The sequence below is a fragment of the Pteronotus mesoamericanus genome, unplaced genomic scaffold (genome assembly GCF_021234165.1).
Source record: "Pteronotus mesoamericanus isolate MK-2021 breed Mesoamerican mustached bat unplaced genomic scaffold, CSHL_Meso_final contig_214, whole genome shotgun sequence".
Taxonomy (NCBI): domain Eukaryota; kingdom Metazoa; phylum Chordata; class Mammalia; order Chiroptera; family Mormoopidae; genus Pteronotus; species Pteronotus mesoamericanus.
Window position 1 is genome coordinate 6,026,599 of NW_026555089.1, and position 21,457 is coordinate 6,048,055.

Consider the following 21,457-nt stretch of genomic DNA (forward strand, 5'->3'; position numbering starts at 1 on the left):
ACTTGGTCAGTTTTCACTGGCCACCCCAGGCCCTGTGCCGCCTCTGTGCCCAGCAGCCCCTGTGATAGCACCACCCGTTGAGTCGGTGTCCATCCCTGCACCGGGAAACCAGCGGAGGGCAAAGTCTGTCTGGTTCACGGAAGTCTGTCTCCAAGGGGCCTGGCACGCATCCAGCACTCAGACATTTGTGAATGGCAGTGGACCGAACAGCAGGTCTGAGGCCGATGGGAAGGGGGTGAGGAGCTGCCACTGAACTGAAGCAGGCCTCGCCTGTGCAATCTCATTCACTCTCCACAGCAAGGTCAGGAGGGGGATGCTATTATTTCACATTTTTTTACAAAGGCGGAAATAAACCTGGAGAACTGGGTGACCTGCTGAAGGTCATGCAGCTACAAGGCGGCCTGGGCAAGATTCCAGAGCAGGTCTATCTGCTCCAAACCCCACGCTCTTAACCATCACACAAGCTGCTATGCAGGAGAGTTTCCAGAAGTTCCAGTTTTGATACTGTGGGCAATAGGATCCAGGGCTGCGTCAGGGGTGAGGTGAGCCGGGGTGGCAAGGGACTTGGAAAACAGGGGCTTTGGAGAAAACTCTGCCCCACAGGGGCAGGGGGGGAGGCTCACCGAAAGGTGGCAACAGACCTAGAATAGGAGCCCCAAAGGGCGGGCTGTGCCTGAGCTTCCTCTGGAGGAATGGGCTCCTAAATGAGCTACCCAGGGCCCTCCCTTGCCCCTCCCCCACCCTCCCCACCACACTCATGGCCATTGGTAATGGGCAGCGGTCTGAGCCCAGCCCCACCCCCACCTACCAGGCTCCCTGCCTTCACCCTGACCCAGGCTCTGGCAAACAGCCCAGGACAGATTCTTCCAAATCCCTCCTTCCCCATCTCGAAGGGCGCAGACTAGGGGCACAGGGCTGGGAGGTCCAGCCCCAGCTGCCTGCCACTAAGAAAAGGGAAGGACAGGAACCTCCCTACTGCCTTACTGGGCTTTGTCAGGCATTTGTCCTGTGAACAAAGAAATAAGTCCCAGATCACAGCACAGCCAGCCAAGAGGCCAGAGGTGCTTGAGGAAGAACTGGCCTTTCTGTGGTTCCCTGGGTTGCTCCCTGGGCATGTACACTCACCTCCTCCACCAGGAGCTGGAGGAAAAGGAGCAACCATCTGCGAAACAGGAACGTCGGTTCCAGAGCTTTCCTCATGGCCCCTGAGAGATGTGGCTTCTCTCAGAGACACCATCGGGAAGCAAGAGAGAGGTTGGCAGGGGTCAAGTACAACTGCCAGGGCCGGGGTTGCACCTAGGTCTGTTGGGTCAATACTGTCGTCTCTGCTGTGCCCCCAGCACCCCAGCAGCCCCCACCCCCAGAAAGCAGAGACAGGCCTTTAACAAGAGAGGAGTGAACGCGGCGGCGCTTTATACAACCAAACACCATATGGAGTGAAAATGAACCAACTATAGCTGCGGCAAGAATGGTTCCCACAGACGTAACGTTGAGTCAAAGAGGCCAGGCAGGTAAGAGCAGACTGTGCAGTCCTATTTATATAAAGGACAGCAGGCAGGACTAAGGGGACAGGTAGTGGGGGGCCTGGGGGAAGTGGGAAGGCATAGGGATGGTGGGAGGGGTGTGGTGACACTTCTGGGTGGTGGTTACACAGATGTGTTCCCTCCATGATATGTCCATTGCGAGCGGCTGGACAATCACAGTATGCACACGCTTCTGTATGCCTGTTATGCCTCAGTTACAGCAGCTCTACGACAGACAAGAAAAAAAAAAAAAAAGCAAGGAATACCACGTGATTTTTTTTTTTTTTTAAGATTTTATTTACTTATTTTAGAGAGGGGGAAGGGAGAGAGAAAGAGAAGAAAAGAAACATCAATCCGTTGCCTCTCTCCCAAGCCCCAGCCCGGGATGGAACCCACCACCCAGGCATGTGCCCTGACCGGAAATTGAACCAGCAGGCAACCTTTTGCTTTGCAGAACAGCACCCAACAAACTGAGCCACACCAGCCAGGGCTGATCTTGTTTTTCTAAAACAAATAATATCTAGAGAGATAGATATACATAGATAAAAGGCTGGGAGGACATACAAATGGTGACCAGTGGTGTTGTCTAGAGTGGAAATTTTTTTGTCTTTTTCTCCTGTATTTTCCAAGATTGCACACTGGGCGCTTCTTACAGCATTAGAATAAGCAAGCAAGAAGAGGGGTTTCGCTGGTCCAATGAGGGAGGTTTGCCCATGGGTGACAAACTCCCTGGGATGTAGGGACTTTGAGCAGGCTGCCAAGGTTCTCCCCTAACACCCTGACGACCACTCTGCTCACTCTTCCACCCCAGGCCTACCCACCACGCTTGGATTGCTGGGAGTCTCCCCCTGCACTGGAGGAGGCCTAGAAGTCCCGGCCTGGGGTCCTGGTTCTGACCCGAAGGCTCAGGCTGTCCCTCCACTCTCCCTTCCCTGAGTGGGGCAGTAGGAACAGACCTCAAGCCTCAGGGATGGTAGGAGAGCTGGTCCCTACCCTTGAGACCAGCGTCAGGCCAGGCCCCCAGGCCCCCAGGCCCTTGTGTCATACATGGGCTGGGGAGACCCCAGGGGCCCCCCACCAAAACTGACCCCCCAGCCCCACTGGGGGCCAGCCCAGGCCTGACTCTATTTAAGGCTGTGGTCCAACAACTGCTCCGTCCAAATATGGAGCTTGTGAGTCCCGGGGAGGGGCCGAACCCCAGCCCTATGGGGCCAGCAGGTAGAAATCCCTTAGCACCTCCCCCCTCCCCCTGCCACACGCACATTTTCTAGAGTTTACCACCTCCCAGAGCATCTGACACAAAGCTGGTGTGAACCTGAGCTAGGGGTCTCCAGTGTCCCCACTGGCCTGGCCTTTCCTGGCATGTCAAGGGGGTGCCAGGCACTGAGCCCTGGGGCTGGCCAGGGGAAAGGTGGCAGGCGAAGGAGCCCACCTAGGACTCTCACGGAGAGCAACGGCAACCTCTCTCTCAGCCTTGGGGGCCTGTCTTCCTGGGGTGGGAGTAGCAGTAGGAGCCCTTGTAGAGTTTCAGGAAGGGCCGGTGTCCAGAGGAGGAGGGTTCAGGAGGGGTGGGAGTGGGGAGGGGGGTGGGGTTGGCCGCAGGTCCAACACTCATTTGCTGGGTTGCTTCCCTTTCCCTACATGAGCCTTGGCTCCACCGGCTGCAAAATGGGGAAAGTCTTGCAAAGTCCAGCAAGAGGAAGGGACAGGAGGGGCTGCCCCCGTTAGAAGGGCTGGGCCAGCAGGGGGGCTGCGAGGTCCCCGACACAGAGCAAGGAGGCCCTGGGGGGCAGGTGGGGCTGGGGTGACGTAGGGTCCTGGGGCGGGGTCTGCTCTTCCTGGAGCACGGCTGTCCCCAGGCTCCAGAAGTCCAGGGGGTTGGGCCTGGATGTGACTGTCCAAAGAGGGACCTGGAGGAGGTGCAGAGGCGGGCGGGGGAGGCGCAGCTCTCCCCAGCGGGACACAGCTGTCCTGCAGTCCTGGCCGGAAGAGCCCGGGTCCTGTAGTCGTGGGAAGGGAGGCTGCCAAGGCCCAGGGAGGGTGTGGGCTGGGGGCGCCTGCCCACAGGGAGGCGGGTGGTGGTTAACCCCTTCCGGCCTGCAACCACAGCCAGCGGCCATGTGTGACAAGGACTAGATTGCCTCACTCATGTGTGACAACAACTCCGGCTGGGCAAAGGCTGCTTCACATTGGAAGGGAGGGTCCGCACACACTCCAGAGCTGACAGTCAGGTCTCCAAGTCCGTGTGCCGCCACCCTCCTCCACGCCAGCCCCTGTGGTACAGATGGGTAAACTGAGACCCAGAGAGGGACAGGGCTGCTGGGCGGGGCTGCTGGGCGGGGCCACCTCCCAAGCACACCCAAGGCCTCCCCTGCCTGTTGCCCCTGGGGGTGCCATGGTGGGCATGGGTCAGAAGGGCTCACGTGGGCAAGAAGGTGCCCGGCAACCTGTCATCCTGACACTCCAGTGCCCCATGGAGCGTGGCATCATCACCAACTGGGACAACAGGGAAAAGATCTGCCACCATGGCTTCTGCAAGCTGGGTGTGGCCTGGGAACAGCATGGGCGCTGCTCATCAAGGCCCATACTCAAGCCCAAAGCCAACAGCAAGATGACCAAGGTCATGTTCAAGGCCTTCAGCCTTGCTGCCGTGTGGGTGGCCATCCCCGCGGGTGTGGCTGCAGCGCATCCCTGGCTGCACCGTGAGGACCGTGCCCAAGTCTCACCCCTGCCCTGCCGCGACCCCACATCCAGACCCCTGTGTATTTTTGGCCCCCAGCCTGGACTCACAGCTCCAAGCCCCTCAGGATCTCTCTGCCTCCAGACCTCTCTGGCCAAGGCCCAATCCCCCAGAGCAGCTGCAGCCGTGTCCAGTTCTGCTCCCTCACCCTGGCTCAAGCTGTGGCCCCCCAACCCCATTCCATGGGAGGCTCCAGGCCCTTCTCCACCGGGCCCCTTCCTTCAGAGCTCCCTCTCTCCAACCTCGGGGTGGCCAGCACAGAGCACAGTGCAGTGGGGTCCCACCTCAGTCCAAGCAGGGCAGCCCTTCCTCGTTAGCCCGTAGCAAATGCTCATCTTCATATAATTAAACCTCACAGCAGGGCTTCCCAAAGTTACAGGTTCACCTTGTCCACTTGTGCACAGGCAGAGTCAAGGAAGGGGAGCGTGTGCACGCACGTGCGGAGGGCGGGCTCCCACAGGTGCCGCTCTCCCTGCCCAGCCAGGCGACAGGATGCAGAGGGCCCGGGCCAGAGAGGGCGAAGCTGGGCAGCAGGCGCTGGAGCCAGGGCCGCCGGCAGAGGGCAGAGGTTGGGGGCACAGCCCCCCCCCCCCCATTCATACCCTTTCCTCCCCACCTGGCTGAGCAGGAGACCCTGCCGAGACATCAAGGAAAAGCTGGGGTGCGTGGCCCTGCACTCTGAACAAAGATGGGTACGGGGCTGCCCCCTCCTCCCCTCCGGAGAACTACAAGCTGGCAGCAGGCGCTTCCTGTCCCGAGACCCTCTTCCAACCCTCCTTTGCAGGCAAGCCTTGCCAGGCTGCCACTGCTCGATGACAGCCTTCTCAACGTGTCCCCATCCTTCGCGGCAGCCCCCTGCATGAGAAGTAGCCCCTCTCAGGTGAGAGATGCCTGCGGTCGGTGCCGGGCCAGTTCTATCCCTCAGGCCCGGCCCTGAGGGGGGAGACAGGGACAGGTGCCTCCGCCGAGAGGACCAGCAAGACAACCTACAGGTCCGTCAGGGAGTGTGGCATTGGCACCCACAGAGACCTGGACACCAACATCTTGTCAGGGACACAGCCACGTTCTGGGGCACTGCGCCGCCCCAGCACCATAAAGATCAAGGTGGGGAGGAGGAAGGGGGCCTCCCATTCGCAGGGTGGGGGGGGGCAGTGGCTGCTGGGGCAGGAGGCTCTTCCTCAGGAAGCAGGAACCCAGCTGCACCCACCTGTGCGGGGGAGGCAGCTTGGGAGGGAAGGGGCTGAGCCGGCCGAAAGCCGCTCCCCTGGCTCGGTGCTGCATCTCACAGAGCTTCCCTGAGCTTTGGGTCACCTCACCGGTTTATGGGCTAATGCCACCTGCCCTGGGCTCACATCCTGGCTCTGCCACAGACCCGCAGGACCAGGAACAAGTTGCTTTCCACTCTGGGACCCTCGGCTGACCTTTACATCAACAGCAACATTGGGATGGAATAGGTTGTCGGAAGCATTAACATGAGCCGACACTTCCCCGGGCCCAGCACACAGGAGCACCGGGCATGAGCGGTCACTGGTGCTCCTGGACACCAAATGACCTATGGCAGGGGCTCACCAAATGCCTCCCCGGTCACAGCCAACAATGTGTCTGCTTCGGGCTGTCCGGTCTGCGAGGCTCCTCCTCAGCCCCTTCCCACCTGCCAGGCCCGGGTCGCAGGCACTGCAGCAGCAGACTGGGCTGCCCTTGGAGAGGAAGCACAAGGAACTAGAGTGACCCGGCCCTGCAAGACGGGCCACCTTCGGAGCCTGCAGCCAACCCCGCCTGGCGCCCAGGCTTCGTCTCCTGCAGAAACCAGCTCCGGCTCTGACCGCTCACCCAGCCACGGCCGGTGCCGCTCGCTCCCCCTGCTCGCTGACCATGGGCGTTTCTGCAGGTGCCACTTGAGCAAAGAAGCTCTAACGGCAGCTGGAGGGAAGGGTGGAGGCGGAGAGGCACGAGGCAGCCACTGTGGAGGACCCAAGGGGGCCCTGGCCACTCAGGGAGGTGGAGGGCGCAGAGGATGGAGGCAGGGCCCCACCCTTTCCAGCTCTGGCCGTTTACCCGCGGCAAGCGGGTGGTCATTCCAAGGTATTCCTGGCCTGGGATTAAAACAACCTTCAAGGGACAAGAAACTTTTTGTCTCATGAGAAATCTGTTGTAAGATTAGCCAGCCAAATGCTGTCTCCCTTCCCAAGGACGATGATGTCTTTCTTTGTGACTCAAAGACAAGACAGCTGCATGAGCCACCCCCGGCCCACAGGGCTGAGGCCACAACCCGCTGGTACCCGCTGGGCAGCTACTAACTCTGCTCCTCTTTCCCCAGATAACTGGCCCTCCGGAGTGGCTCGGGAGTCCCACCCCAGCCGCCCTCCCCACCCCGCGGCAGGCACGGGGGCCACGCAGGAGCGCGGCAGGCCAGCCCCCTCAGTGTCCACAGGGAGTGCTCCTGGGCCCTGGCTCCCGCCCTCCCACCAGCTCGCCCTGGGCCAGGAAGGGCAGGAGCCTCACCGCCTGGGAGAGAAGCTGTGCGGCTGGCTCCATCCGTCACACGTGAGGGGCTGGACGGAGCCTCCCTGGGCTCATAACTTTCCTGCTCTGTCAGGCCTGACATGAGTTACCCCTCCTTTGAGCCTTTGCCTTTTGTGAGTGAAGGGAAGTGGGAGCTGGAATCTTTTTAAGAGACAAAGAATATTCTGAGTGACCCAACCAAGCAAAGTGGGGAAGAAACGCTGACACTCTCATCTGTTCAGCTCCCACACAGAGCCCTGAGATTTATGTTCAGCCGCAGATGTCAGGTGTCACGACGCCTGGCTTGGGACTCTCTCCGGGAGGCAAAGTAGGCGCCTTGCAAAAGACCTCTGACCTCTACCCAGGGCTTCTGGGAAGTGGCAAAAACACATGTATGGGGTCTCCGTTCCCACCTCTGGCTGCTCACCCCAGACTCCTGAGGCCCCTTTCACAGGACGGGGTGTGGGGCTGGCGCAGCTACGGGCCTCCCAGGGTGTAGGCCCAACAACGGACTGTCTGAGGAGCTGGGAGCCCCCGGAGCACCCGCTGCCCGTGGCACCCCAGCATCAGGCGCTATCCCAGCAGCTGAACAAAGTGTCTTTTATTCGTGACATACAAATACAACCAATGCAAAAAGAGATCACTTTTTCCCTTTGATTCCAGTGATAACAAGTTGCTAAAGAAAAAATATATCAAGTTTATCTTTAGTTTCCTCTAAAAAACCCAGAAGGGGTTAAAAACCATACACGTCATATGCACATTTGACATCAAGAAAAATAACCTGAAATAGAGTGAATACAACTAAAAGAAAAATCTTTAAAAATATTTTAATGTGCCCCGAACAAACAATGAACAGAGGAGCCTGGCAGAGGCCTGCTGTTCCCCCTAACTGCGACCGGCGGGAGGGTGCCGGCGGGCCCGGGCACTGCACAGGCTCAGCGCCTCGCCCGCCCCAGCCCTGACCTTCCCAGCAGCCCCTCGGGAAGCGGCCGGTGGAGGCTGGACGAGCAGAGGCTAGACCCAGCGGCCACCAATGGCCTCAGTGCCAGGTGTCCAGTGACTAGAGACAACATACACTGAACTCGCCTCATGTGGGATTTACACTGGGGTTCCTTTTGGTCCCCTTGAGCGGGAGGTATCAAAAATCCATGATCTAAGACAATAAATAATTACCATTCTGTGTTCTTTGAGAGACAGGGATCAGAGGAAACACTCTTGCTAAACATGCTTCTGTCGGTGCGTTATTCTCAGAAGCCCACCAGTGCCCTCCCAGAAGCTGAAGCCCCACCTCGGGAGCTAGCAGGACAAGGACGCGGGTGGGCTTGTTCCAGTGTAAAGCCACGGGGCCCTCTCCAAAGGAGTGACCCAGCCCACAGCTGGCAGGGTCAAGAGCAGTGCAGAGCACTCAGCAGGGGCGGGGCTGGGTAGAGGCGGCCGTGTGCACAGACCGCACAGGCAGGGACCTGGGGAGAAGCAAGAACAGCTCCGGGCAGACCCGTCAGCACAGACGCCCGAGTCAGGGCAGAGGGCGGGCTGTGGAGCGGACTCAGGTCCGAAGGACCTCCAGACCCCCAGACCCCCAGGACAGCAGCTTCACAAAGGCTAGGACTCTAAGACACTCCCTAAGGCAGAGCGCAAGGATGTCCAAGGGGAGGTGGTAGGTGCTTTCTCCTGGATGAGGATTTGGTCAGTATTTTCCCTGGAGTGGGGAATGAGGCCTAGAGGCCAGGGAGTGCAAGCTCTGACCCCACACCCTCTCTATCCCGTGAGGGGAGCGGAAAGCCCTCTCCATGCCGCCCCCTGCCCGGCTCCAGCCTGTTGCCACAGGGGCGTCCCAGATAGGAGCAGCTGCTGCAGCCACCCGGGGCATTCCTGCTGCCAGCGAGGACGGCGGCACCAGTGCCTCACTGAGGCAGCGAGGGGCGAGGCTGGGGAGTGCAGGCCAGGGGCCTGCTGCTGGCTGGGGGCTCTCTGAAGAGGGAGGGACGCGCCACCAGCAGAGAGCTATCAGCACCAAGAGATGAGAGGAACCGGCACTGACCCTGCCGGGAAGGAGAGGCCCTTCGGGGGGAAGACGAGGTACTTACTCCCTGGTGTTATTTCCCCCTTGAGAGTAAGAGCAGAGGTATCCAGGCTCGTGGTAAGAGGCCGAAAGGAGAGCAGTGGGGGCGACGGAGAGGACGGGCAGGACCTCTGGCTTTTTCCTGTGAGTGGAAAACTTGAGCCACTGCCACGAGGCCAAAAGGTGAGGCTTAGAATGCAGCAAAGTCCAAAAGCCCCAACAAGCATGGCAGTCCCACTCGACAGCTTGTTCCTGGTCCTCTCGGCCCCTCTCTCACTGACAGCGACAGAGAGAAGGACGTGGCCTTCTTCCCAGAGTCGGCTGGTCTCCTGGAACGACTCTGCTCTTACTGTGGATCCATAAAAGCACAGCTAGAAGGAACGTCCTTGCTTCCCTGTGCTGCAGCACAAAAGGCCTTCCCACGGTCTCCAGCGGGGCGTTCCGTCCACGAAGCACGGTCTCTCTGAAGCCTCTCTGTGCCCAGACCTGACACCACATCCGCTCCTCTTTGAGGACCAGCCAGGCCCTGACCCAGGGCTCCAGGACTTTCATAAAGGTGGGTAGAAACACTCTACCTGTCCAAACGTGTGTGTGGAGGGAGGGAAGGGCTGTCAAGAATTCAGCTGCAGAGAAGCTGGGGAATCTCACGCTCAAGGGCGCAAGGGCGGAGCGAGGAGGCAGCCCCCCTGTGAGGACGACTCTGTGCCTCAGCCCCCCGGCTCTTCCCTCCGCATCCGCTCCGTCCCGCGCCCTCCTTGCACTCTGCTCTTCTGGGAGAGAGGAGCGGGGCCGCTCAGACCACTCCCCACCCCGGGCTCTCGCTCTCAGTGGGCAGCCTGGCACGTGCGGGGCAGAGGAGGCCACAGCTCCGAGGGCACCTGGCAACAGCGTGAGACCGGGGGAGAGGGCAGGCCTTGGAGAGAGGGTTCTGGCTCGGGAGCTCAGTGGCAGCAGCCGCCACAGTGCCCGCCCGCATGGGAATGCTGACTGTCCCCGAACTTGGTCCTCCGGCTCAGGATCTCGTAGGAGCAGTCCTCCCCACAGCAACCGGACATGCTGGGGGAGGAGTCATCGATTTCAAATCTGCAAGGCAGGCAGGAGGGAAGGGTTGGTTACGGGCCGACTGCCTTCCTCTCTGGCCCAAGAACTTCCCCACCAGCCGCACTCATGACAGCCTGAGAGTGAGGGTGCAGGAGACCCAGCCAGAGGGCATCGCACCCCTCCCCAACCCCCGCGGCCTCCGGGCCGGGCGCTTAGGCGTCAGGATGAACGGGGGCAGGGACCAGGAACAAAGCAGTGGGGCAGTCCCACACCAGGGCCCAGCTCCTTACTGCAAGGCCTCTCTGAAGAACTGGTAGGCGCCGTGATTGTGCTTAAACACCGTTAGCATAACCTTCTTCATCTGTGTGCTGAGACGAAAGCAGAGAGACAGGCACTGAGCTGCGCTTTGTTTTTCAGTGCCCCTGCCTGCCTCTCCCGCTTGCCCCCCGGAGGCACTCCTGAGCCCCAGCTCCAGCGGCCAGGGCTCCCTGTTAGGGAAGAAGCTGCACGGGCAGCAGCCCCCGCACGAGTGGCCTCTCCGCATCCCCATTATGCACTGAGGCGAATGTACAAAATCTGGGGTCACAGCAGGACACGGAGTATCTTGCTGAGAGGGTTCTAGATGCCTTTCTTCCAGAACCTTCCCTGGAGTCTCGTCCTCCACGGAGGCTCACAGCACAGTGGACACCTCAGAGGCAGCTCCTTCGAAGTACACGACACATGGGGTGGCCCTTACCTATTGGCCATGAGCTGCAGAATCTGGATGAGGAACTTCCCCAGGCCTTTCCGCCGCACCTTGCTTTCCAACTGCACTTCGTAGCTGCGGGGAGGAAGCAGAGACGTGAGCGTGAAGAGGCTGCAGGGCTGGTCGGAAGAGCCTGTGCCCCTGGCAGCCCACGGACTCAGACAGGCACAGCGGACTGAGCCACCCACCAGAGCGCCTAGAGCGGCACCAGCGTCTCCCCCCTGCACCGCCCCCCAAGCTGGGGCTCCTACCAGTACAGGACTTCATCCCCGCACTCCACATCAAACCGGAAGTGAGAAAAGGCAACAGGGACCGAACTGTTCTCCCAAGCAATGAGGTACCAGGCTCGGTCATCTGTCATTTCCTCCCGTTTTTCTCGGTCCTTCCAGCCCCACTCGCTTTGCTCATACCTGGGAAAGTACAGAGCAGTCAGGACCGGAACTCGGTGGAGAAGCGGCCGGCCTGAGAAGGAGACCCCTACGGTCAGGGTGTGCTTACATGGTCTGCATGTTGGTTTTGGTCAGGTCGAAGGCCCAGTCCACGGTGGCTGGCTCCAGCCCGGACACTCGCTTACACTCGATGGAGACGTTTAGCCTGAGAAGAGGCAGGGCAGCAGCTGAGGCCGGCTCCTCCGGCCCAGCGCTGCCTGACAGCACAGCGGGCCTGCTCTCCATCACCCCGCACAGCCAAGCCAGGCTGTGCCTCCCTGGGCGTGACTAGAGAAGGTGCCTGTGAAGGAACTAAGCCTCCGGGGCGAGACTATCAACTGTCGTCACAGGCCCACCAGCTGACCTCCAGTCCCATTCCTGCCCCACCCCCCACAGGGCGCTGACCAGACCCTGCATTTTCTGAAGTCCTGTCCTCTGCTACCTCTCTGTTCTCTCCACGCTGTTCTGCACTTTGTTATAAACACTCTGGTTCCTTAGTTCCTGCCGCAAGGCATTTTTCCTGTTTTAATTCTGAATGGATGCCTCACTGGGCTCTAGGGGACCCCTTCCTTCTGATCACCACCCTCCTTCGAAAGCACCTGGGTGGACCTCTGGCTCTCCAAAAAGACCTGGACCCACACCCCCTCTGCGGAGTGCTACCTGCTGCTTCTGCTGAGGACTCGGCAGGTGCTCTCAGCTGAGCAAACAGAGGGGACCAGATCCAACCCCATAGGGTTTCCCTAAACTAACCACTGCTGTAGGCGGTGCACTACCTTAGTCTGCTATGTTCTTCTAAATGAAATTAAGTAAATTATAGTTAAATGTTTTGGCCAAACTGCGAAATCACACTCTCTAGGCAGTGAGCGCCACATTCTGAAGGCAGCAACTCGAAGTCCTCGTGGAGCTCCCATACCGAAATCTTCAGTGGCCTTTGACATGACCCCTCAGAGGATGTTCCACCTCCACCTCTGCCAACTAGCATGCCATGTGAGCTGCACATTGCTCAGCCTTGTAAATTTGCAACTTCCTGGCTCAGAAAAGTCTGCTTTTCTGTGTAAACAGCAACCATGTAGCAGTCAGAAGTGCCCGAACACAGCACAGCGTCTGCCTTAGCTACCTGTTTTCCCAAGGGCGGTTTGCGTGTATGAGACACTCATGGCTAATCTGAGTTAAGTTCCTGAGTTAAGTTGAAGGTAGCATCTCAGCTACATAAATCACACAAAATCCCAGGCACTGCAGGAGCCTGCAGTCAGCTGGCAGCGACTGCTTCCGAGCCGTCCCGTATTTCTGGAAGTCAGTGGGAATGTGAACTATGGAACACTGAAAGCTATCATAGTCAGGGATCTCGAAACTATGTCACAGGCCTCCCCAGAAGCTGAATGACAATGCCACCAGAGGAACGGCTGCGTCTGATCACAGACAGAAATAAGAATGAATGCGTTAATGCAGCACTATGAAATTCAGACACAGCTGTGAAAGGCAAACACAGTGCTACCTACTAGTCTTTGCTTCATAACTCACATATTTGCATTTGTCTATCTTGTTCTTTAAAGCACTCAGACCAGCTGCTATTTACAGGGCTGGATACGCTCTCTTTGCTCCTTAAATCCACCTTGCAAGTTTGGCATCTTCACTCCATTTAACAAATTACAAAATAAAAAATGGGGCTTGCAGAGTATGACTGACTTGTCTAAGTATAGTTAATAAGAGGCACAGTTACGATTCAAACCCACAGTTGATTCTCTAAAACCATAACCCCAATCTTCCTCTCAGCCAGCGCATCTGTGGTCAGACAGATTCTGCTTCCTATTTTATATACCGAGAGGACTGAAAGGGGAGGCGGTTTTAATCCAGGTCCCATGGTAAACTGATCAGTAACAACGGCAACACCGATCTCGCTTGTAGCATGCGCCAGGCACCGCTGCGTCACATCTGATCCTCCTGATGACTCCATTAGGGACATACTCTTATTAGACCCCTTTCTGCTTAGACAATTAAGGCACAGAGAGGTTAAGAAATTTGCGCAGGGTCACAAAGCCAGTAAATGACTTTTAACACTTTTACTATACACTGAGGGAAAGAGCACTGGATTGGGAATGAAAAGCCCCCTCAGCTGCCAGAGAGAAACTCTAAGCTCGGAAACCTCATTCAACTTCTCGGAGCCTCAGTTTCCCCCTGTATAAAAGGAGATTAAGCCTAGATGAATTTTCCAGGGTTTCAGCTCTATGACTGTTGGTCCGGAGAGAACAACAAGTCCTAGAGACGTCAGCCTGAGACTACGCAACCTGTGCTCAGGTATGGCTCCCCTGTCACCCTGACTGGGGTTTTATACCAACAGGGTCCTGGCCATCATCTCTGCTTTTTCCCAAAAGAGAAGGATGGGAAAAATTTGCGGGGGAGGAAGCCTCCTCTGGGAGGGTAGATTTCTGAAAACACTCACGACGAAGCGAGGTGTTCCGAACACTTACCCGTTTCGATCATATTTCTTGAACACTGGGAAAGCCTCCAAAGGGTCTCCAAGCTGTGAGGGAAAGAATAGAGGAATGGCACATGCGTGGGGTGGGGTCATACACTCTGCCCTGAGGTCCCACGCTGGTCAGACCCTCGCCGGGAGGCTGAGCATCCTGGGCCCAGGAGCGCCCCTCATCCGGACTCTGCATCTGCCTCAGCTCTGAGACCACAGGTAAGAGGGAGGCTTGCGGGGGAGGCCAGAACATTATGTCAGCTTCGCTTGATGGGCCAAGGAGAGACTTTACTGGCCTGAACAGAATGCTGGCCTGGGGCATACAACCTGCTCACCACTCACCTACCCAAAGAAGGAGAGGCTGTGTACCTGTGTACTTCTGAGAAGCCCCCAACTAACCTCACCTGGTCAAAACCCAAAACTGAAAATCACGTCCCTGAGCCACACAATTTAGAATGTGACTATTTACTGAGTGCGCTACAAGAACAACAAGAAATGGGATACGAAGTGGGCAGGATGAGTGGCCAGAATCTCCCTGGTTCAGACTGAAAGCTGGGCCCATCTGGTGCTGACTCACAGCGCCTCCTCTCCTGACTGCGGCCACCGGAAACCAGGTGGCGGCATCTTCCAGGTCCCGGAGCAGCCTCTAGTACTTCATGGGCAGTCAGTAAATGTTTGAAAGAACAAATGAGAAAATTATACCACATTTACGAGGGAGGTTTCCTCTCCAAAATGAAAAAATCCTAATAAAAATTTCTCCAGACCCTGTGTTGCTAAGGAGATCCACAGAGAGGGGCAGCCAACTGCATTTGAATCCACATGTCCCTGCACACATGGGCCAACCTCTGGCCCCCTGTTAACTCTCCCAGGCTCATGCTGGCTCATTTTCCTCCGCAAGGAGGCAGCGGATATGGGTCGGTAGTAACACAACTCTGCCACAGGGTGGCGCCAAAAGAAGGAAAATTAAAAACTAAGTTGAGGTTCCAGGAGGAAGGGACTGGGGAGGAGGGGAGAGTCACCCTGTTGGCTGCGTCCACTTTGGCACAGACGGCATCCATGGCTGCTCGCTCCTCCAAACGCTTCTGCTTCTTCTCCTTTGCTTTGCTCGACTTCCTCTGCAACAGAGAAAAGCAAAGCTGGCTTGCAGAGCTGTGGCCAACCGAAGGGTCTGTCTGTCCCTGCGCCCACAGACCTGGCCTCCGCAGCAGAACTTCCAATCCTGGCCACCACACACTTGCTGGGGTGGGAAAGGCCCAGGCGGATTCCAGTCCTGAGACCTTGTGAGCGTCACTAGACATCGCGGTTTCCTCATCAGAAGAGTACTGGCCCTCGGGACTGCTGGGTCACTGTGAGGACCCAGCGAGGGCGTGAGACAGTGCTTGCGGCACAGCCTGGCCCCCAGCAGAGGCCTAAGGAGCACTCCCTCGCCCATGCCCTCCTAAGAAGGGACCAGCTAATTTTAGATTCAGGGCAGGATTCAGGGTGGAGATGGCACCTGAGGTGGCTGCGGACAGCTGTTCCTGAGCACGAGTTTATTCAAGGCCTTTTCAGAGTCTTCCTGCTTCAGGAGACAGAGCTCTGGGGCCGCCCCTCTGGGCGCCGGGCCCAGGGCGCAGGCTCTCTGGCTTCAGGAGACAGAGCCCTTCCCCAGAAGTGTTGCTCAGCCAAGGCCGACAAGCGGGAGGCCCACTGGGCACCTAGCAGTGACAGGGCAGAGTGAAGGGCCCCAAGGGGTTCACCTGGGGACAGAGGCCATGCTGACACGTGGTCAAGAAAGCCAAATTGCAGCCTCACAAGCAGCGGGGAGGAGCAAAGAGAGGCTGTGCTTGCACAGAGCGGCGAGCGGCCCACAGCTGCGTCCAGCACACATCCTGTTCTGAGGCTTGTGTGCAGCTCTCTCAGGCCTACCTGGACCTGCGTGCCCTCCTGTAAAAAGCTGGGAACACAGGGAGAGGGCCAGCTCCAGAGTCTGAGAGACCTTATCCAAAGCCTCTCTCTGCTCTTCAGTCCCTGAGGTCTTTGGGCAAAACACAGCCTCCCTTCCTCATCTGATGAGCGGGACCCTGAACACCTACCTGGACGTGTTAAGCCCGTGAGGGTTAACATGGCACGTTCTCAGTAAATGACAGATCTCATTCTCGCGCCCAAGGACCAGCACAGCATGCACATCTGGAGGTGCTCACCCACCCAGCTGAGTCCAGGGGCAGTTAAGAGGGCTCCGAGTCCACCAGAGAGAGGCTCTGCTACCTCCAATCACACCTTAGTGGACGCTGACTGGTCCCAGGAAAGGGGGAACTGAAAAACCAGCTGCTGGGAAAGTTTCTCAGGATCAATTCTATCCTCGGTTCCCCCAGGAAAGACACTGCTTAACACCTACTTCAAACAACGAGGAGGCAAGCGTTCAGGTGCCAGGGATTGCTCTTCTAGGTAACACTTGTCCAACACCAGCTATTTATTATCTGCAGCCGAGCGCCATGCTGGTAGCTAGGCTGGATCCCAGTTCTTACCTCTCTAGACAAAAGAGAACAAGCTGCCTTCATAATGCTGGCATCTGGACACAGAACTAGCCCTTCTCTACCACATACAGGTTTTAGAACAACCATCTTTTTCTTAAGGAATTTGGGTTTCCGGACAACACTGAGATATGCTAGGTTTGCAAAGTGCATTATCTGCTTCAATTCCCAGGGCAGGAAACATCACCTCCCTTCATGAGAAGAAACTGAGGCTCAAAGGGACGGTGTGCCTCAGTCCGAGTTCCCCTGAGAGTACACGGCAGAGGGGAGACTCAATCTCAGGGGCCGGGCCGCAGGTTCGGTGTTTGTTCCACCAGCCATGCCATCTCCCGCTGGGAGACCCTACATCAGTGTCAAAGAGCTTCTCAGCCCAGCCAAGGTTGAGATCAAGATGAGACCTCAAGAGCCTTCAAGGCAGCTATTCAGCAGTTCATTTCTCATTACGCTTTCTGGCTCGGTAACGGCTGGTATGACATGCCAACACAGTGCCACCCAGCTCCACACTGGGGCAGGGGCAAGGAACAGGGACACCTGAGACAGAAGGTCTCCAGGCCTGTGCGATGGGACAGAAAGAACGTGAGCTTTGGCATCAGTCAGGCCAGGCCAAGGCCCCTCTTGCTGCCCCTCTTGCTGCCCAGTGCATGACTTGTGAAAGCAACTCCATCCCCAGAAAAATGGGACTGCAATACTGGCCTCGCGGAATAGCTCTGCGGACAGGTCGGAGGTCAGCACACCTTTCGGCAGAAGCCAGCTCCCTTCCTCCACCCTGCATCTCGCTAGCTCCCTGCCAGCTCCCTCCTGACATGGTATGGAGCTGAAGGGTCAAAGGCGTGGAAGGGAGGCGTGACTCTGGGGACCCAGAGAGCCCTGACACGTGGGTTCCTTCCACAGGGTCTCATCTCTCTAAGCACAGGAGGGAAGGGGCTCCTACAGCAGAAAGGCCAGCCCGGGCCTCCAGGAGATTTATAGGCTCATTCATGCAGGGGAACAGGCGAGCCAGGCAGTCCCTGGAGTGAGGCTTGGGGCTGCCACAACGCCGGACTGCGGGTAATGAAAGAGCCCCTTAAGCGCTCTGCTGCCCGCTCGCACGGCGCGAGGCAGGCTGCAGCAGGCTGGGCCAGGCGGGCAGGGGGTCCCCTCAAACCTGGCACACTCTAGGAAGAGTGGCCTCCCACTATTCCGATTAGCTCGGCCCCGTGCTGTGGAGGTGAGGCTATCCTGCAGGGACACAGCAAGAGTCTCCTAATTAAAATGGGAAGTAAGCACAGTGAACAGTAATGCTCATTGTGGTTAAGTGTCTTCCCCAAGGGAGCTTTATATAATAAAGAGTGTGGGACTTTGAGTCAAGAGACCTGGTCTCTTTTTTGCTTCTCAGCTCTTCTACTTAGCAGCTGTGTGACTTTGGGCAAGTTATTTCATCTGTATTCAGCCAAGTCACTCAGTTTCTCTGAACCTCAATTTCCTCATCCATAAAATGGGACGAACAAGGACCCATGAGTCAGATGCTCTGCTAGTGCTTTAATAAAGATGACTTATTTTAATCTCCACTGTAACTCAGCAAGGTACATGTGCCCACTTCTCTGACGGGAAAACTGAGGCCAGAGCCGGTGAACAGAGCTCTTCCTATTACCGCCTCCCCCGCCCCCACCAGCCCATACACTCCACGAGGTGGGGGGCACATCTGCTTCACTAGCCAGTTTACACACCGTGCTCTGCAAACAGCAGGTGCTCAGCTCATCCCCGATGCATCGCCCAGACGGAAACCCAGGCCTGAAGCCTGGAGGCCGCACTCCCTCCACCACTGCATCAATTACATGTATGACACTCACTATAAAGTGCGACACAAATGTTTTCACATGCAGCCGCAAAACTCCTCCCCTTGCCATTCCTACCGAAGCGCCATATCTACACTCCATTCTCTGACACAGAGAAATTTAAAGAAACGAAAAACACCCCAGATGGGGACAGGACGCACCTTTCTGAAAGATATTTTGCATCTCCTAGATTTTCAGTGTTAATGTCCCCACCCTACAAAGTATCCAAGATCTGAAAAGAACCTCTGTTCTGGGCAAAGCCGGGGGCGGGGGGTACCGAAATTCTAATTCCCAAAAGACAGTGCACGCGTGGCAGTGCGGGTCGAAAGAACGGTGAGGGGAACGATGCTCGCTGGGGCCGCTCTCAGCCGGAGTCGGGCTGTCAGGAGCAGCAGGGCCCTCTGCTGCAGGGCGACCACTAGGACGACCTCCCTGGCACTGAAGTGGGGTGTCCACGGCCCCCACCCTGGAGGAACGAGGATAACGACAAGGTTCCAACTCTGTGTCAGGGAGGAAAACCCAAGTCTCTCTTTGGCAGCGGGTTTTAGGCCAGAGGAGACTAGGTAGGGGCTGTTTTGAGAAACACGTCTGTAAAGTGTGAGTGATAAGATTGGGGCCCGAAAGGAAGCAAGGACCACAGTATCTCTGAGGCCCCCGGCTTCAGCTCAGCCAACGAGGAAGTGTTCAACTGAATGGCATGCTACGCTTCTTGTTTTCCGCTCAGTCTACAGTGCCTGATGCCAGTGATACTGGGCACCCAGGTTTCATTTAGTTTCAACTAGAGCTGGCTCTGGGACCTTTCACCGAACTCTCCATTAAATATGTCAAAAGTCTCTAGACTGGATTTTCTACATATGTATACACAGTATCCAAAATTCCCTGCTGAAACATGATGAATGTGTTTTGACATGGATTACATGAAGTGCTTTGACACGAATTAGACAACTATTTTTGTCTAACAAATTGATTTGTTGAATCAATAACTATTTGAGTGAGGAAAAAACCCAGGTTAATAACGGTAGGGACAAACCCAACGAGTTAAAGTAAAAATAGCAGAACTCTATATTAGATACTGAACTAAAGGCTGAGAACACAGGCAAAAATAACAGCCACTGTTTAAGAGGCATCTACTTGGCTATTTACATCCACTATCTCATTTTAATCCTCACCCGATGATTGTTTTGTTTTGTTTTAAGAGAGGGAGAGAAAAAGAGAGCGAGAAAAACATCCATGGATTGCCTCCCATATGCACCCTGACCGGGGTTGAACCCAAAACCTTCTGGTGTGCGGAGCGACACCCCAACCAACGGAGCCACCCGGCCGGGGTCCACTACGTCCTTTCATCCCCACATCTGTCCTAAGGGGCAGGTACCATCATCCTCACCACACAGATGAGGACGTTCCAACTCACAAAGGCACGTCGCCGGCACAGTATCATGCTACCAGCTAGTGAACGGGACTGGAACTGAGGTAGTTTCAAAGTCAGGGCTCCCAAAAGGTGGGGGACATTCCAGGTAAAAACTACTACCATACCCAGGAGGAGCCGGTTACACTTTTAGGCGTGACGGACGCTCTCTGCCTGGGACTTAGAAAGGAGAACTCACGGACACATGTGAATAACCTCTGCCACCCTCCCATCAGCACGTGTCAGAGAAGGGCTTGAAGCGCACCCCGAGGCGGCCCTGCACGGAACAGGTGGCCGCGGCCACCACCAGAGCCCCGCTCCCTCTCCGCACAGCGTCCCCGTGCAAAGCCGCCCGCCGTCCGAAGACCGCTAACACCTCGGGCAACAATAAGCTCCACCTCAACGCACCTAGGAGGCCGTGGGGGCAGCCTGTGTTGCAAAGGAAGAGACTTTTAGAGGCAGGAGGAACCTGGTGGGGACGTTTCGAAAGAGTAGGGGAACCGGCTTTACTGGGAATCTGTGTAGCGGGAAGCTCAGCGGCAGGGGGTTCGGGAGACCGAAGTCGGGGTCTGGCCCTCACGCACCGTCTACGTGACCTTGGCTGAGTGCCTTCTTTTCTGTGGGCCTCAGGTGCCTGCAGGCCAGGGCAAGCCGCGAAGCCGGTGACAACCAGGTGACAGTGACCCCTGGGGACGGGAGGATACCCCAAGATCACCGCGGGGGGAGGGGACGGCCAAGATGATAACAGGTCAGCCGGGAAGGCAGGGCGGACGCGACGGAAAGGGCGGGGGGGGGCACGTGAAGGGGCGAGGGAGTCGGGGGCTCCCCAGGGGATTCCTGGGCTAGGCCGGGCGTGGGGACACTTAGAATGGGTCAGCCGGGTGCTCTGGGAGCTGGGGGTCACAGGAGGCCGGAGGGGTGTCGGGGTCACGTGAGAGGGGGGTTCGGGAACAATGGGGGTACAGGGGGCGAGTGGAGCGGGCAGCGCTCCGGGCCTTTGCGTCTCCTCCCTCTGCCTCACTCACCCCCATGGCGGCTACGGCGGCAGCGGCCCTCAGCTCCTCTTTCCCACACTTGCCGGCAGGGAGGCGGCAACGGCAGCTACGGTGGCAGCGGCGACACCAGAGCGACGGCGGGCCCAGCACCGCGCATGCGCCTCGCGGGCTCCCCCGCGCGCCCTGGAGCGCACCGCGCCTGCGCACAGCCGGCTAGGCGAGGGTGAGCCGGGGTAGGCGTGCAGGTGGAGAGCTCCAGAGGCGGGCCGAGGGTCTCGCAGCCGGAGGAGGCGGGAGTCACAGGGCAGCGTCGCGCTCAGAATGACGCAACCTCGACCCCGCCCCCTCCGCGCCAGGCTGCGTCTGTAGCTATGGCAACGGTTGCACCCGGCCGGGAGAAGTGCGCCCCTGGGCACCCTGGTGGGTGGCCTCGCAGCCCTCGCGCTCTGCGTTTCTGCGGCCCCTGCCCGGCCCCAGGCAGCCCGAGGAGCAGCCACCTTCACAGACAACCAAACCGTCTCGACCTCTGAAGTATCAGCCCTCCTGCAGCCCTGGGGCACAGAGGAAGTCTTTGGAAACTTTCCCACCTAGATCGTGAACTCTTGAAATTCCTTTCTAACCAGAGTCCCGTTATTCATTCATCCGTCTTGTCACTATTCATTCACCCTCCATTCATTCGCGCTCTCAAACATTTACTGGCACCGACGCTGTGCTGAGATCAGGGCCATCGCCGTCCAAAACACTGTGTGGAGAGGAGACCGGCAACTGTTTAATGGAGAGTGGATGGTCCTGGGAAAGTGAGCCCCCAGACTTTCTGGACAGTATTCCAGTCTATCCCAGGAGACCAAGTGACCCCCACATGACCTTCATAAAAATTAGCCAAGGAGCCTGTGCACTGTGCACACCCTTGGGGCCTCTCCCTAGAAAATCCAGGGGTGGAGCCATAGTCTCTCCTGAGAGCTCTGCAGGAAGGTCGTACAGAAGAAAATTGGAGAAATGCTGCCTAAGACTTAAGCATCAAAGGCTTTGCCAAGTTTTGCTCATATCATCCCGTCTTCAGTGCTCGGGGCAGTGATGGCCCCCAAACAGGCACTCAAGCAACATTTTCTGAATGCCTACTTTATGTGGGGCACTGTCTCCAGCAGCAAAGAAAGCAATAACAGACAGAAAAGACACTGCTCTCATAGAACTAGAAGAAGGAGGCAGATTATTTCGATGAGTAGAT

At 57.3% G+C, this 21,457-nt stretch overlaps 1 protein-coding gene across 1 annotated transcript; it reads right to left on the minus strand.

Annotated features, from left to right (window-relative positions):
* Positions 1-7,696: 7,696 nt before the first annotated feature.
* On the minus strand, positions 7,697-20,377 carry NAA40 (N-alpha-acetyltransferase 40, NatD catalytic subunit). Its single transcript, XM_054570985.1, has 8 exons — positions 20,263-20,377; positions 14,525-14,620; positions 13,510-13,562; positions 11,112-11,207; positions 10,865-11,023; positions 10,605-10,688; positions 10,159-10,236; positions 7,697-9,910 (listed from the first exon to the last, which is right to left on the minus strand). The coding sequence occupies exons 1-8, from the start codon at positions 20,266-20,268 to the stop codon at positions 9,769-9,771; spliced, it is 714 nt and encodes a 237-aa protein (XP_054426960.1). The 5' UTR covers positions 20,269-20,377; the 3' UTR covers positions 7,697-9,768.
* Between the last annotated feature and the right edge of the window lie 1,080 nt (positions 20,378-21,457).

Coding starts and splice junctions, on each gene's coding strand:
- NAA40 (XM_054570985.1), bottom strand. Junction 13,563..14,524: donor AAGTGGACGCAGCCAACAGG/GTGACTCTCCCC, acceptor TTTCCCTCACAG/CTTGGAGACCCTTTGGAGGC. Junction 10,237..10,604: donor CTGCAGCTCATGGCCAATAG/GTAAGGGCCACC, acceptor CTTTCGTCTCAG/CACACAGATGAAGAAGGTTA.